Source organism: Lissotriton helveticus, chromosome 2_1 (genome assembly GCF_964261635.1).
Source record: "Lissotriton helveticus chromosome 2_1, aLisHel1.1, whole genome shotgun sequence".
NCBI lineage: Eukaryota > Metazoa > Chordata > Amphibia > Caudata > Salamandridae > Lissotriton > Lissotriton helveticus.
This window is the reverse complement of record NC_136059.1, coordinates 32577157-32590543: the sequence shown is the minus strand read 5'-3', so window position 1 is coordinate 32590543 and position 13387 is coordinate 32577157. Positions and strand designations below refer to the sequence as shown.

General features: G+C 49.6%; 1 protein-coding gene across 2 annotated transcripts in view; it reads right to left on the bottom strand.

The window, feature by feature from the left end:
- The window catches only part of LOC144819191 (protein mab-21-like 3), a 147453-nt gene that overhangs the window by 30177 nt on the left and 103889 nt on the right, over positions 1 to 13387 (bottom strand). The window contains exon 4 of one of the 2 annotated variants that reach the window (XM_078677167.1): positions 9183 to 9429. The exons of the other annotated variant lie outside the window; for it this stretch is intronic. Coding sequence (XP_078533293.1) covers positions 9190 to 9429 — 240 coding nt within the window. The 3' untranslated portion in view covers positions 9183 to 9189. The remainder of the gene's footprint in view (positions 1 to 9182; positions 9430 to 13387) is intronic. 2 annotated transcript variants of the gene reach the window in all.

The following is a 13387-nucleotide window of genomic DNA, read 5'->3' as shown; positions in this document are numbered from 1 at the left end:
TCAAGGAGTTCTCCAACCCCAGCACCGGCAACAACGACATCACTCCTTCACAAGATCTCTGAGACTCTCTCGCCTCGTTCTTCCACCGCAAGATAGCCGACATCCACAACAGTTTCGGCGCTCCACCCACGCACCCAACCGTCGAACCAAGGCACCCCACCACCACCCTCCGCACCTGGACCACGGTGACCACCGAAGACACAGCCCGCACGATGAACAGCATCCACTCCGGATCTCCAACCGACCCCTGCCCCCACCACGTCTTCAACAAGGCCGACTCCACCATCGCACCCCAACTCCGGGACGTCATCAACACCTCCTTCAACACCGCCACCTTCCCGGAGAGCTGGAAGCATGCCGAGCTCAGCGCCCTACTGAAGAAACCAACAGCGGACCCCACCGACCTCAAAAACTTCTGCCCCATCTCGCTCCTCCTTTTTCCTGCCAAAGTCCTCGAGAAGATCGTTAACAGACAGCTTGCCGCCTTCCTCGAAACGAACGGATCCCTTGACCCCTCGCAGTCCGGTTTCAGAGCCAACCACAACACCGAGACCGCCCTCATCGCAGCCACCGACGACATCCGAGCCCTGCTCGACAACGGGGAAACAGCGGCACTCATCCTCCTGGACCTCTCTGCAGCGTTCGACACTGTCTGCCACCGCACCCTAGTCCAACGCCTCAGCAACATCGGCATCCAAGAGAAGGCACTGGAGTGGATCATCTCGTTCCTCGCCGGAAGAACACAGAGAGTCCGCCTCCCCCCGTTTCGATCCAAGGCCACCGAAGTCATCTGCGGCATCCCGCAAGGATCATCACTCAGCCCCACCCTCTTCAACGTCTACATGAGACCTCTTGCTGCCATCGCACGCCAACACAACCTCAACATCATCTCCTACACCGACGACACCCAGCTGATCCTCTCCCTCACCAGAGACCCCGACACCGCCAGAACCAACCTACATGAAGGGATGAAAGACGTCGCCGAATGGATGAAGAACAGCCGCCTGAAACTGAACTCAGATAAGACGGAAGTCCTCATCCTGGGACCATCGCCCTCCGCCTGGGACGACTCCTGGTGGCCCCCAGCCCTGGGCACCGCTCCTAAGCCAACAGACCACGCACGCAACCTGGGCTTCATCCTACATTCCTCCCTCTCGATGACCAGACAAGTCAACGCCGTCTCTTCATCGTGCTTTCCCACCCTTCGCATGCTTTGCAAGATCTTCCGATGGATCCCGACCGAAACCAGGAAGATGGTCACCCAGGCCCTCGTCACCAGCTGACTGGACTACGGAAACACCCTCTACGCTGGAACCACAGCCAAGCTACAGAACAGACTCCAACGCATCCAGAACGCCTCCGCCGACTCATCCTGGACATCCCCCGACGCAGCCACATCTCCGGCCACCTGAAGGACCTGCCATGTTTCCCCGTCAACAAGAGTATCACGTTCAGGCTCCTCACCCACGCACACAAATCTCTCCGAGACCTGGGCCCCAAGTACCTCAACGACCGCCTGACCTTCTACACGCCCACCCGCCAGCTACGGTCTACTAGCCTCGCCCTCGCCGCCGTACCACGCATCCGAAGAGCCACCGCCGGAGGCAGATCCTTCTCCTACCTTGCGGCCAAGACATGGAACTCCCTCCCCATCCACCTTCGGCTGACCCAGGACCACCTCGCCTTCAGGAGACAACTCAAGACCTGGCTGTTCGAGCAGTAGCGGACCCCTTCCCCCAAGCGCCTTGAGACCCTTCCGGGTGAATAGTGCGCTATACAAGTGTTATGATTGATTGATTGATTGAAGTTGACTGTTTGGGTCCGGTCCTTGAGAAAGTCAGTCAGCCATTCCAAGGCTTTATCCTGAATGCCTATTTTACTCAATCTATCCAGAAGAATCTAATGCGAGATGGTATCAAATGCGGCGGATAGGTCGAGCAGTACCAAAATGACTGCTCGACCCCCGTCTGCTTGCAATCTAATATCATCCAATACCTTGACCAAGGCAGTCTCGGTACTATACCTAGGTCAAAATCCTGACAGGAAATAGTCCAAGCAGTTGGAAATCTCAACAAAGGAGGAGAGGTGCTTGTTAATATGTTTCTCCAATATTTTGCTATAGAGTGGAAGCAGGGAGATGGGACAGTAATTAGTAATCACGTCCGGTGGAAGTTTTTGATTCTTCCTTATTGGCATAACTTGTGCATCTTTCCATTCTCTTGGAAGTTTACCAGCATTAATGGAGCTGTTAAAATCTGCTTCCAATGGTCCGGCCAAAGTGGAGGCAAGAGTTTTGGCAATTTTTGCCGGGGTGAGATTTTTGGGGGAATCTGACTTAGCAGATATGAGCAGGGTTTCTGTTTCTCCTAAAGTAAGGAGGGGAAACGTTTTTAGGGAGGACTTGGCGTTTTCCAAGGAATTCGGTAGAAAAGTATCTGTTTCTAAATCCCGAGAGCTGCACAAGGGAAATTTAGCATAGATATCCTCAACTTTGTTTGTTAAAAAGTTGGCAATGTTATCGCAAAGTAGTTGCGACGGCTCATCTTCGGGGTGACAGGCCTTAGGGTTCACTAGAGAATTGAGGATCTGGAACAGTGTTTTAGAAGTATTATCAGCTTGTTCCAATTGCGAAGCAATGTATTTCTTCCGAGTATTTCTAATATTCTTGTGGTATATCCTCTGTCTCTCTTTGAAACTATCCCTGTCTAAAATTGCTTTAGTTCGTCGCCAAGTTGGTTCCAATGTTTTACAAATACTTTTTTGTGCATTCAATTCTTTCGTATACCAGGCAGCTTGGGGCCGGCGTGCCACAGTGGCCGTCTTTTTTATAGGAATAATGGCGTCTAGAGTAGTGATGGTGGCCTCATGTAGAGAGTTCAGATGCTCTGCCACTGTTCTGTCAGCGGGAGGTAAGGAGGCATGAAATGCCTCAGAGAAGGACACTGGAGAGAGTTTGTGCCAATGCCTATATCTACGTACTCCGAGTTTTTTGTTCGGTAAATTCACTCTTGGCCCTACTAAATCAAAAGTAATCATATAATGGTCCGACCAGGTTAATGGTAAAGTTTGTTTATATATTAGGTCAGAAGAATTTGATAATATTTGATCAAGGGTATGCCCTGCGCTATGTGAAGGCCCATTATTTTTCTTGACCAGACCCAGGGAACAAATTTCTCCAACAAAATGCATGGTCTCTGAATCAAGACTATCTTCACTGTGAATATTAAAATCTCCCAATAAAATGAATTTATTAGAGGACATAACATGGGGTGCAATAAGTTCCGAGAGAGTATTAAGCGATGTGGCAATGGGGCCCGGAGGGCTGTATACGAGTGCGCCTTTCCAACTGAGTTGAGAATGAAGATCCAACCTAAATACAATGACTTCTAAGTCTGTTCATGTATTGATCTAGGATGGTTGCCCTGATGGGATCTTTGTATACAATAGCTATCCCACCACCCCTTTTCATGGGTCTATCTAATTTCAAAATTCTATAACCTTCCGGCAGGGCTGTAGCGATTGCTGGGGCAGAGTTGGTTTTAATCCATGTTTCTGTTAGAAACCCAAGCTCTGGTTTCAATGAGGTTAACAAATCCCAAATGTGGGTCGCGTGCTTAGGGAGGGAACGCACGTTAGCCAAAAAGGCTGTCCATCTATGATCGATCTGCGTTTCTCCCGTGACTGGGGGGACAGGGCAAGGAATATTGGTGCCTTCATTGAAACTATGGAATTTACAATGGCGACAAGAGATGGGTCCCTCCAGAATTGTGGGAAACTGGTATTTGCAAGAGATGGGCAAGATCTCAGAATTTTCCTGACTATTACTATGGCGAGTGAGATTTAAAAGCTCTTGCCTTGTGTAGTTAATGTTCGTTGTACCCGCAAGGTTGGAAGCGCCATTATGTAGGGCGCTGACATAATGCCTGACGCCTGGCAGCGGTCTGGCGTGGACGGGCGCAGACGGGCTCGCCTTTGGCGCGCCCGCTGCGCCCGCCCGCTGCGCGGTCGAGTAGCTGATGTCATTTATACCCAGGGGAGCGGGGGAATGCGAAACAGCTAGTCAGCCTAGTCCGCTCTCTGCCGTCCTCCCAAGATGTCTGCTGTCCCCCGGAGCGTCCGGCCGCAGCACCTAATCGTCTGCGGGGACCAGGGTTCGAGGGTGGAGAGGATGAGGTGGTAAGGTTAGCGAAACAGGAAAAAGTGCAATTGTGCAATGAGCAGCGATATATAAAATGTATTTAAAATGATGCAGCCAGTTCTGAGGAAAAAGTGCAATTGTGCAATGAGCAGCAATATATAAAACGTAGTTAAAATAATGCAGCCTGTTCTAATCCCCGGCTTTCCGCCTCAGGGAACAAGATTACCTAAGTAGTCCATTACCTAAGTAGACCAGTAGTTCATCACAAAGATGAATAAATTCGAGTCACAATGAAAATATTCCTAGCCGTAAGTGCCAGTAAGTTTCAATTCTATTAAGGACTCGGAGGCGAGGAATATGCCTTCTTCCTTCTCTCTTTATTCTTTTCACAGCAGCAAGAAAGACAATATAAACTACATTTCCCATGAACATTAGGGAAAGAACAACAAAAACGAGCCAGTCCTTTGTCAGTCTCTGCACTCCTGATAGCTCCCATCATGCTCTGCAGCCAGTTACTCTCTCTTCGCGCGAAGCATCCAGTTCAGCACCCTTAAGCATCCGCCTTGCCAGCCTCATTTCCTGCAAAAAACCACAATGTCAGAACTGAACCTCAGTCAGCCCTACACAAAGCAAATAGGCAACAGGGCAAAGCAACCACAGCTCAACGCAAGCATAAGCCAATGCATGAAAAGGTTTACTTACAGCCAGTACGGGGAAGGGTCCACTTCTTGGAAGTCATTGGGAGGGATAATCCTCGCCTCCGAGTCCTTAATAGAATTGAAACTTACTAGCACCTACGGCTAGGAAAATGTTCATTCTATGGCAGGACCGGAGGCTTCAGATTATGTTGGCTCAAAGCTTGTTGACTACAAAATTATCCACCTCCAGCACTGGTTTGAAATAAAACCGTTTAAAGGTGGAATCTGACGACCAATCGGCCGCTCGCATCAGATCTTCCAATCGTGCCCCAAGGGCGAATGCCTTAGAGGCCATAGCACCTCTTGATGAATGAGCACCAAACTGCTTAGTGTCAATCCATGCCTCCTGCATTACCCAAAGCACCCATCGGGCGATAGTCGGGGAAGAAACAGCCTTGTATGGCTTACGTAGAGCAATGAGAAGTTGTCTTTCGCCCGGAGGGCGGGTATCTTCGGTGGCATCTTCAGAAGCACGGAGGCACTGTACAATGCACAGCTTCGGGGAGTCCGGAAAGGCCGGATACGAGATAATTCTCGTATTGGATTTAGTCCGCCTACTCAGCGTGAAACACACTCCATCAGGAGAAAAGACTCTGGCCGAGATATCCAATGCTCGTACATTCGAGACTCGCCTGCAGGAAACCAGGCATAACAACATGGCCAATTTAGCCGTTAACTCCTTCCTAGACAAAAACCTATTTGGTTGCCATGACAGAAACAAATTCAGAACCCTGTTCACATCCCAAAGGGCCGAGTAACGCGGCTCCAGGGGTAGCGAGAGCCGAATCCCCCTCAGGAGCCTACACACCAGGGGATGTTCTCCCACCGGTGAACCTTGCACAGGTGCATGACCCGCTGAGATCGCAGACCGAACGGCATTGATAGACCGATAAGCCAGGCCATCCTCTGCCAGGCCTGCCAGGAAATTCAGGACATGGACTACATCTGCCCCCACGGGATCCACACCCCTTCGCACACACCAATGGCGCCATCGCTGCCAGGCCGATCGATACCTCTTGGTCGTGTTTGCGGCCCACGCTCTGTCGAGCAAGTCCTCAGCCTTTCCCGAAAGGCCCGGGAGTGCCCAGCGACACCGGAGATCCTCCATGCCATCAAGCGGAGAGACCCTTCGTGGACTAACCAGTGGGGAGCCCCATCTGGATTGAGCAGAATTTGCGGGTGCTGGGGGAGTAGGATTGGAGAATCCCAGGAAAGTTCCAGAAGAACTGGAAACCAAACTTGCGACCTCCACCACGGCGTGACCATCACCACCTCCATCAACTGGCGGCGCAGCAGAGCTGACACCCACCTGATCATCGAGAACGGAGGAAACGTGTATCCCTGCTCACCCGACCAATCCTGCAGGAACGCATCCGTCGCTTCCGCAAGCGGATACGGACGCCAGCTGAAAAACCTTGGAAGCTGATGGTCCAGACAGGACGCAAACAGATCTATTGTGAAGGGACCCCACGTCTCCGACAACAAGGCGAACACCTGAGGGTCCAGCTTCCACACACTGGTGTCCAGGAGATTACGGGAGTGCCAATCGGCCACCTCGTTCTGCTGACCCGGCAGATACTCCGCCGTAACCGATACCTGACGATCCAGGCAAAAGTACCAGAAGTCCCTCATGAGATCCGCCAGCATCTTGGATCTGGTACCTCCCAGATGATTTATGTATCTGACCGCTGACACATTGTCCATCCGCAGGAGGACACAGGACTGCACTCGTACACGTTATCATTCTTTTACTCTATGTTTCCCATCCCATAGAGTAAAAGAATGATAACGTGTACGATCACAAAGCATTGTGGTGACTGTAGGAACAAATATGCGGGAACTACGACATTTCTGAATAGTCCTTCGTCAAAGTTAGTGATAGAACCAGTTGAGGCACACGTGTTGCATATTAGAGGTTGGAACAGGGGCGTGAACATAAAAGTAAAAATTCGTTCAGTTTAAAAATGTTTGGATATGCGTCAGCAGTGCTCCGGCACACGGAGATTGAAGGAAGAAAAGCTCTTATTTTAACAAATTAGGGAATTATATGTCATGGTAAGCGCACAAAGGTCCACGTTTGCATTTATGTTTTGGTTAAAAAACTGCTGCATTGATTAGAAAACAGAGGCGATTGGATTGAGAAACCTTTTGAGTGAAGCACTAATGATGAAATGAAACCGAGCAAAAATGAAATAGCGGTAAACTGGTTTTGTAAAAACGTTGTTGCTACACTGTTAAGTAATCATACTGTTTTCAACATGGTTTTATAATGATGCACTTTTGTATTTATAGATGCCCCTGATGAAGGGAAGTGATTTCCCGAAATGCATTGGGTTGTTTTATTAAAATCATGGCAAGTGGAACCGAACATGGTATTCTGTGCTTTATTGAAACAACTACGCTTACAAAATTGAGTAAAATGAATTGATAACAAACGAAGAGTAAAAGTATGGTGAAATATGGATGAAACAAGGATTAAACCAAGAGTAAATTTTATTAAAAAATTGATACATTGGACTCAAACCATGAGTGTGGCAGTGCAGCCTGGCGGAATCAGAAATGGGGTTCCCTGTGGTAAAATTGTCTATGTCACAACGCACTGAGACGAAGCGTGAAGCAGGTTTTTGCACGCCAAAAAATTACTACGGCTAAAGACATCGACTAAACACGGACAACAAGGTGTGCATCTCTTTTCTCATGAACTTATCAATATTATCGATTGTATACATTTTTTAATCTTTCATTATTTAAACACGCCTAATTTTTACACTGTCACTTTATTTTATTTTCATAAACTCTTGCGCAGTCTCAGATCTGCTCATTCTTAGACAATGAATGCCCCATGTTTAAAAAAATTCCATGCAGGAGGACACACGTTTTCCATAACCACAGATTCCTCATGGGATATACTTCTTTCGACCTGCCTCTTTTACCTGCCGCCACACCACCGCATCAGCTGACCCTTTCCTTGCCGGCCCATAGGAGGGGCCGTGACGAACTTCCGCCGGAGCACCATAAAAGCAAGTGAGGCATCTCACAGCACAGTTTATTGTATGATTATTATATTGTTATGTTAAAAGAATTTATAACACGCTCAGCTCCTCATGAGTGTCCCGGCACGGAACCGAAAAAGGATAGACAGAGGATTTATGTTATGTTAAAAAAATTTATAACGCGCTTAGCTACTCATGAGTTATATTGTGTGTATCTTTTATGATCACCCTCTGGAAGATTAAATAAAGACAATTTAATTGAATTGACCTGCACAGGGTATTTCATTTTGTTTCCATTTCACAAAGACCTGAAGACCTACCTTTTCTTCTGACATCAGTATTTCACTGCATTGTGGCCAATGTTCTCTGGGCACCAGAACACCTCCACACACATAAATAAATTAACATAAAATAACATACCATATGAGGTTGCCAAAATTGAGTCTAAGATAAAAATACACATATGGGTGGGGGCCTAAAGAGAAGAGAGAATTAGGGCTTAATGTATATCTTGGATGTATGTATACTCCTTTGCAACGGGGTATACATACCGCAAAGGGAATGATCTGCCAGACAAATTCAATAGCAGGCGGACCTTCGGTTTAATCCCGGCGGAGACCACTCCGACTCCACTGTGGTTAAGCCCCTCCGATGGCCCTGCAGGCCTCTAATTCCACCCACCAAATTTAGTTGGACGGAATCAGAGGTCAGTTTCAGTGTCCGTCACCACCAGGAAAACACTAGCGATGAGGGGCAGCGGAAATTGCTAAATGCTCCTCTTGAAATGGGAGCGCTCCCATGGCGAAAGGAGCATTTTCATTTTCATTTCCAAAAAGAAAACCTTGCTTCAGGATTTTCTTTTTGAGGCTCCATAATGTTGACGGAGCCCAGCACCAAATGGTAAACAGCATTGACGGGAACCGCCATGATGCTTTAGAAATGATCACCAGCTTATTGGTCGCCTCCATCAGGGCGACAGAGTAATTTACTCTGTCTCCCTGGTCTTCTTAATAGAGAGATGGACCCCTGCTATTATATTAATTAGTCCCTTAGTTTCAGACTTTGCGGGAACATTAATACAGAAATTGAGATTCCTAAATTCACATCGTTTTCATGTCACATAATGTTAATAGAAACAAAATCACACAGTACATAGCTACATTTCCTCTGCTTTTAAATAACAATAAACACCTTTCAGTAGCACCGGGATGATGCTTGGGGCATGCGCAGTATAAAATAAGTTTACCGGGTGCTCGACTTAGGGGTCCACGATCCCCGCTTCAGAAAATGTGCAAAAGAGGCGTGGGTGCCTGTGGGATGAACAAACCTCTGCTCAAAATGTGGTGGGGTTACCTGGGAATTATAATCTGAAATACTTCCTTGGAGAAGCTTTGAACTTTATGACGTCATCGAGGAGCTCCTGGAGGCGGGGGCGGTGCTCCGGTTTGAACAGGTTGACATCTGAACCCAGGAAGTAATGGGGTAGATTTCCGTGCTGGAGGTAAAACACAAGATCATCCACCAGCCTTACGAAGCTCACCGTCAGGTCCTTCCAATCATTCTCTGAGGGGTGCTGCTCACAAGCCCAGAACAACACGGTCTGTAGAAACAAGCACATGTACTGGTTAGTCACACAAAAGATGCTCTAAACTACCTCATCATGCCATGTGCTCATTACTTTATTCAATGGTTTTTGTGGCATTTGCTTATGGTAATTGTTTAAGACGTTCCTACTGTCAGTTGTGGCTCATGACATTTTAAAGTGGTGCGGCATAAAAGTTTGGGATGAGAACCCTGTAGCGAGCGAACATAATGAGCGAGCCTGACTGCCTCTGCCCTAGAAAAACTTTGAAACAAGCATTTCCAATGCAATAGATCTTGCATTTGCAAGAGTTTAAGCTATTGGCATGGTAAATTACAATGACTTTTATTTATCTGTTTTGATAATTAACACATATATAAAAGGCATTGTCATTTACAATGCCAATAGCTCAAACTCTTGTAAATGCGGGACCTATTGCATTTCACAGAAGCAGCCGCCATCGTCCCCGGATGCAAACACCCTCATCTCACTCAACCACGGATGGCCGCTCAACTGCCACAAGGCCGCCCCCAAGCGCACCCACGTCCCCTTCACCTGCCGGAACTGCAGCTTCTCCTGCATCGAAGATGCCGAGACGCCTGCAATGACGGAACCCAACCAGCTCCGATGCATCCTGCTCAACACCCGCTCCGCATACAAACATGCCGTCGAGCTCTGGGACCTGCTCGACGCCACATCACCAGACATAGCCTTCCTGACCGAGACCTGGATGAACGAAGTCTCCGCCCCAGACAGTTCAGTGGCCATCCCCGACGGATACAAGATTACCCGCAGAGACTGTACCAACGGAGTCGGAGGAGGAATCGCCATCATCCACAAGAACACCATCAAGGTCTCTACAAACACCGTCAACACCCTCAACAGCGCCGAACACATGCACTTCCAGATCCATACGGACCCCAAGACCACCCTAAGAGGCACCCTCGTCTACAGACCACCCAGACCCCGTCCCCATTTCTGCAACTCCATCACCGACTTCATCAGCACGCACGCACTGACCTCCACCGACTACGTCCTCCTTGGCGACCTGAACTACCACCTGGACAACAACGACAGCAACTGCTCCACCCTGATCGACAACCTCGCCACCCTCGGACTGACACAGATCATCACAACACCTCCCCACATCGCCGGCCACATGCTCGATGCCATCTTCTCCTCCTGCCCCCACGATGCCTTCAGCCACGCTTCCGAACTCACCTGGACCGACCACCACTGCGTCCACTTCACCTTCCAGAAACCCGTCTCACATCACCGCACCCTACAGAACCCCACACATCGCTGGGGCAAAGTCACCAAAGAACTACTACAAACACAACTCGCACTCAACCCACCGACCAACCCCACAGACCCCGATGAGGGGGCCCGCACCCTCAGACTCTAGATGGAAGATTGCGCCAACACCTTAGCCCCTATGAGACTACACACCCACAGAGACACCAGCCAGAGAGCCAGCTGGTTCACCCCGGAGCTCCTAGCCTCCAAGCGCACCTGTCGGAGACTGGAAAACCTGGCACAGCGAGAAATCGCCCGACAGCCGCGCAGCCCTCAAAAACGCCATCCGCAGTCACCACCACCTCATCAGGACCACCAAGAAGGCTTCCTTCAAAGACCGCCTCAACAACAACGCACACAACAGCAAGGAGCTCTTTAACATCGTGAAGAAACTCTCAAACCCCAGCTCATGCACCAACAACATCCCGCCGTCTGAAGCCCTGTGCGATGCCCTCGCTGCCTTCTTCCACCGCAAGATCACTGACATCCACGACAGCTTCAATCCTCGGACGAACCCCACCAACCCCACCACGTCAGACCCACCGATCCCCACCGACCACGAACGCCTCACCGCATGGTCCAGCGTGACTACCGAGGACACCGTCAAAACCATGAGCACCATACACTCAGGCGCCCCTTCCGACCCCCTTCCCCACCACGTCGTCAACAAGGCCGACAGCTCCATCGCACCCCACCTGTGTAACATAATCAACCTCTCCTTCAAGACCGCGACTTTCCCTGAGAGCTGGAAACACGTCGAGATCAACACCCTACTGAAGAAACCCAAGGCGGACCCGAGAGACCTCAAGAACTTCCGGCCCATCTCCCTGCTTCCGTCCCCAGAGAAGGTCATCGAAAAGATCGTCAACACCCAACTCACCCGATACCTGGAAGACAACAGCATCCTCGATCCCTCACAGTCAGGTTTCTGCAAGAACCACAGTACCGAGTCCGCCCTCATCGCCGTCACAGATGACATCAGAATCCTACTCGACAATGGCGAGACAGCAGCCCTCATACTCCTGGACCTCTCCGCCTCCTTCGACACCGTCTGCCATCACACGCTACGCACAAGCCTCCACAACGCAGGGATCCGCGACAAGGCCCTGGACTAGATCACCTCCTTCCTCTCCGACAGATCCCAAAGAGTCCGCCTCGCCCGTTCCACTCAGGAGTCACCAAGACCATCTGCGGCGTCCAGCAAGGATCATCCCTCAGCCCGACACGTTTCAACATCTACATGGCACCACTCGCTCGCATCGCCAGTCTTCACGACCTCAACATATTCTCCTACGCCGACGACACCCAGCTGATCCTCTCCCTCACCAAGGACCCCCTCACCACCAAAGCCAACCTCGTATGAAGGGATGGAAGAGAGCCGGATCAAACTGAACACGGACAAGACGGAGATCCTCATCCTCGGGTCCAACCCCTCAGCCTGGGATGACTCCTGGTGGCCCACATCTCTGGGCACCGCCCCCACGCCAACCAACCACGCACGCAACCTGGGAGTCATCCTCGACTCGAAGCTCACCATGTCCAACCAAATCAACACAGTCTCCTCAACCTGCTTCTACACCCTCCGCATGCTCCGCAAGATCTACAGGTGGATCCCTACAGACACACGAAAAACCGTCACCCACGCCCTCATTAGCAGCAGACTCGACTATGGCAATGCCCTCTACTCCGGAGCCCCATCCAAGCTCATCAGCAGACTTCAAAGAATCCAGAACGCCTCTGCACGCCTGATCCTCGACGTCCCCCGCCGAGACCACATCACCCCCCACCTGAGAGACCTGCACTGGCTCCCCATCAACAGAAGAATCACCTTCAAACTCCTGACCCACGCACGCAAAGCACTCTACAATACTGGCCCAGAATACCTCAACAACCGACTATCATTCTACGTACCCAACAGGAAACTCCGCTCCGCCGACCTCTCACTGGGCGCCGTCCCACGCATCCACAGAGCCACTTCCGGGGGCAGGTCCTTCTCCCACCGCTCTGCCAAGACATGGAACTACCTCCCCCTCCTCCTACGTCAGACAGAAGACCCACAGACCTTCAGGAGACTACTCAAGACCTGCGGTGTGTAGTGCGCTTTATAAATTCTCTGATTGATTGATTGATTGAAAGCGTGATGGAGCGAGGCGGTAACAAAATTTTTTGTATACCCCTCGTGAAACCAGTTTCTCATAATTATAATATGTATTAATTGAGTGAATTTGAACTAACCAATAAAGAAAAAAAACACACACAGAAAAGTACACGTGGGGAACTAATTTGCTTGTGTTGCAAATCATAATACATTAATTATGTGAATTCGTCATACTAATAAAGTGCAATAATGCTCTAATTTAACAACGCTATGCATGTATGCTTCTTATAAGTATTCATTGTGGCAAAAAACGAAGGAGAATGGTAATAAAACAACGCATATTTGTAGCTTAAAGGCTAGGTAACCACTAACAGGGTTAACTTAGAATGGGGGTAGATAAACAGAAGGGCTTCACTTCGAAATCATTTAATTGTGTTTGTTTCTATAATAGTTCCCATTATGGCCCATGCGGCCTAAATAAAAATGGAGGTTTTGCGAGACTCTGAGAGTGTGTACTTCTACGCATGTGCGACTGTGCTCGAGAGATGTGCGTGCGGCCTGTGCCTGGGCTGCTGATGTCAA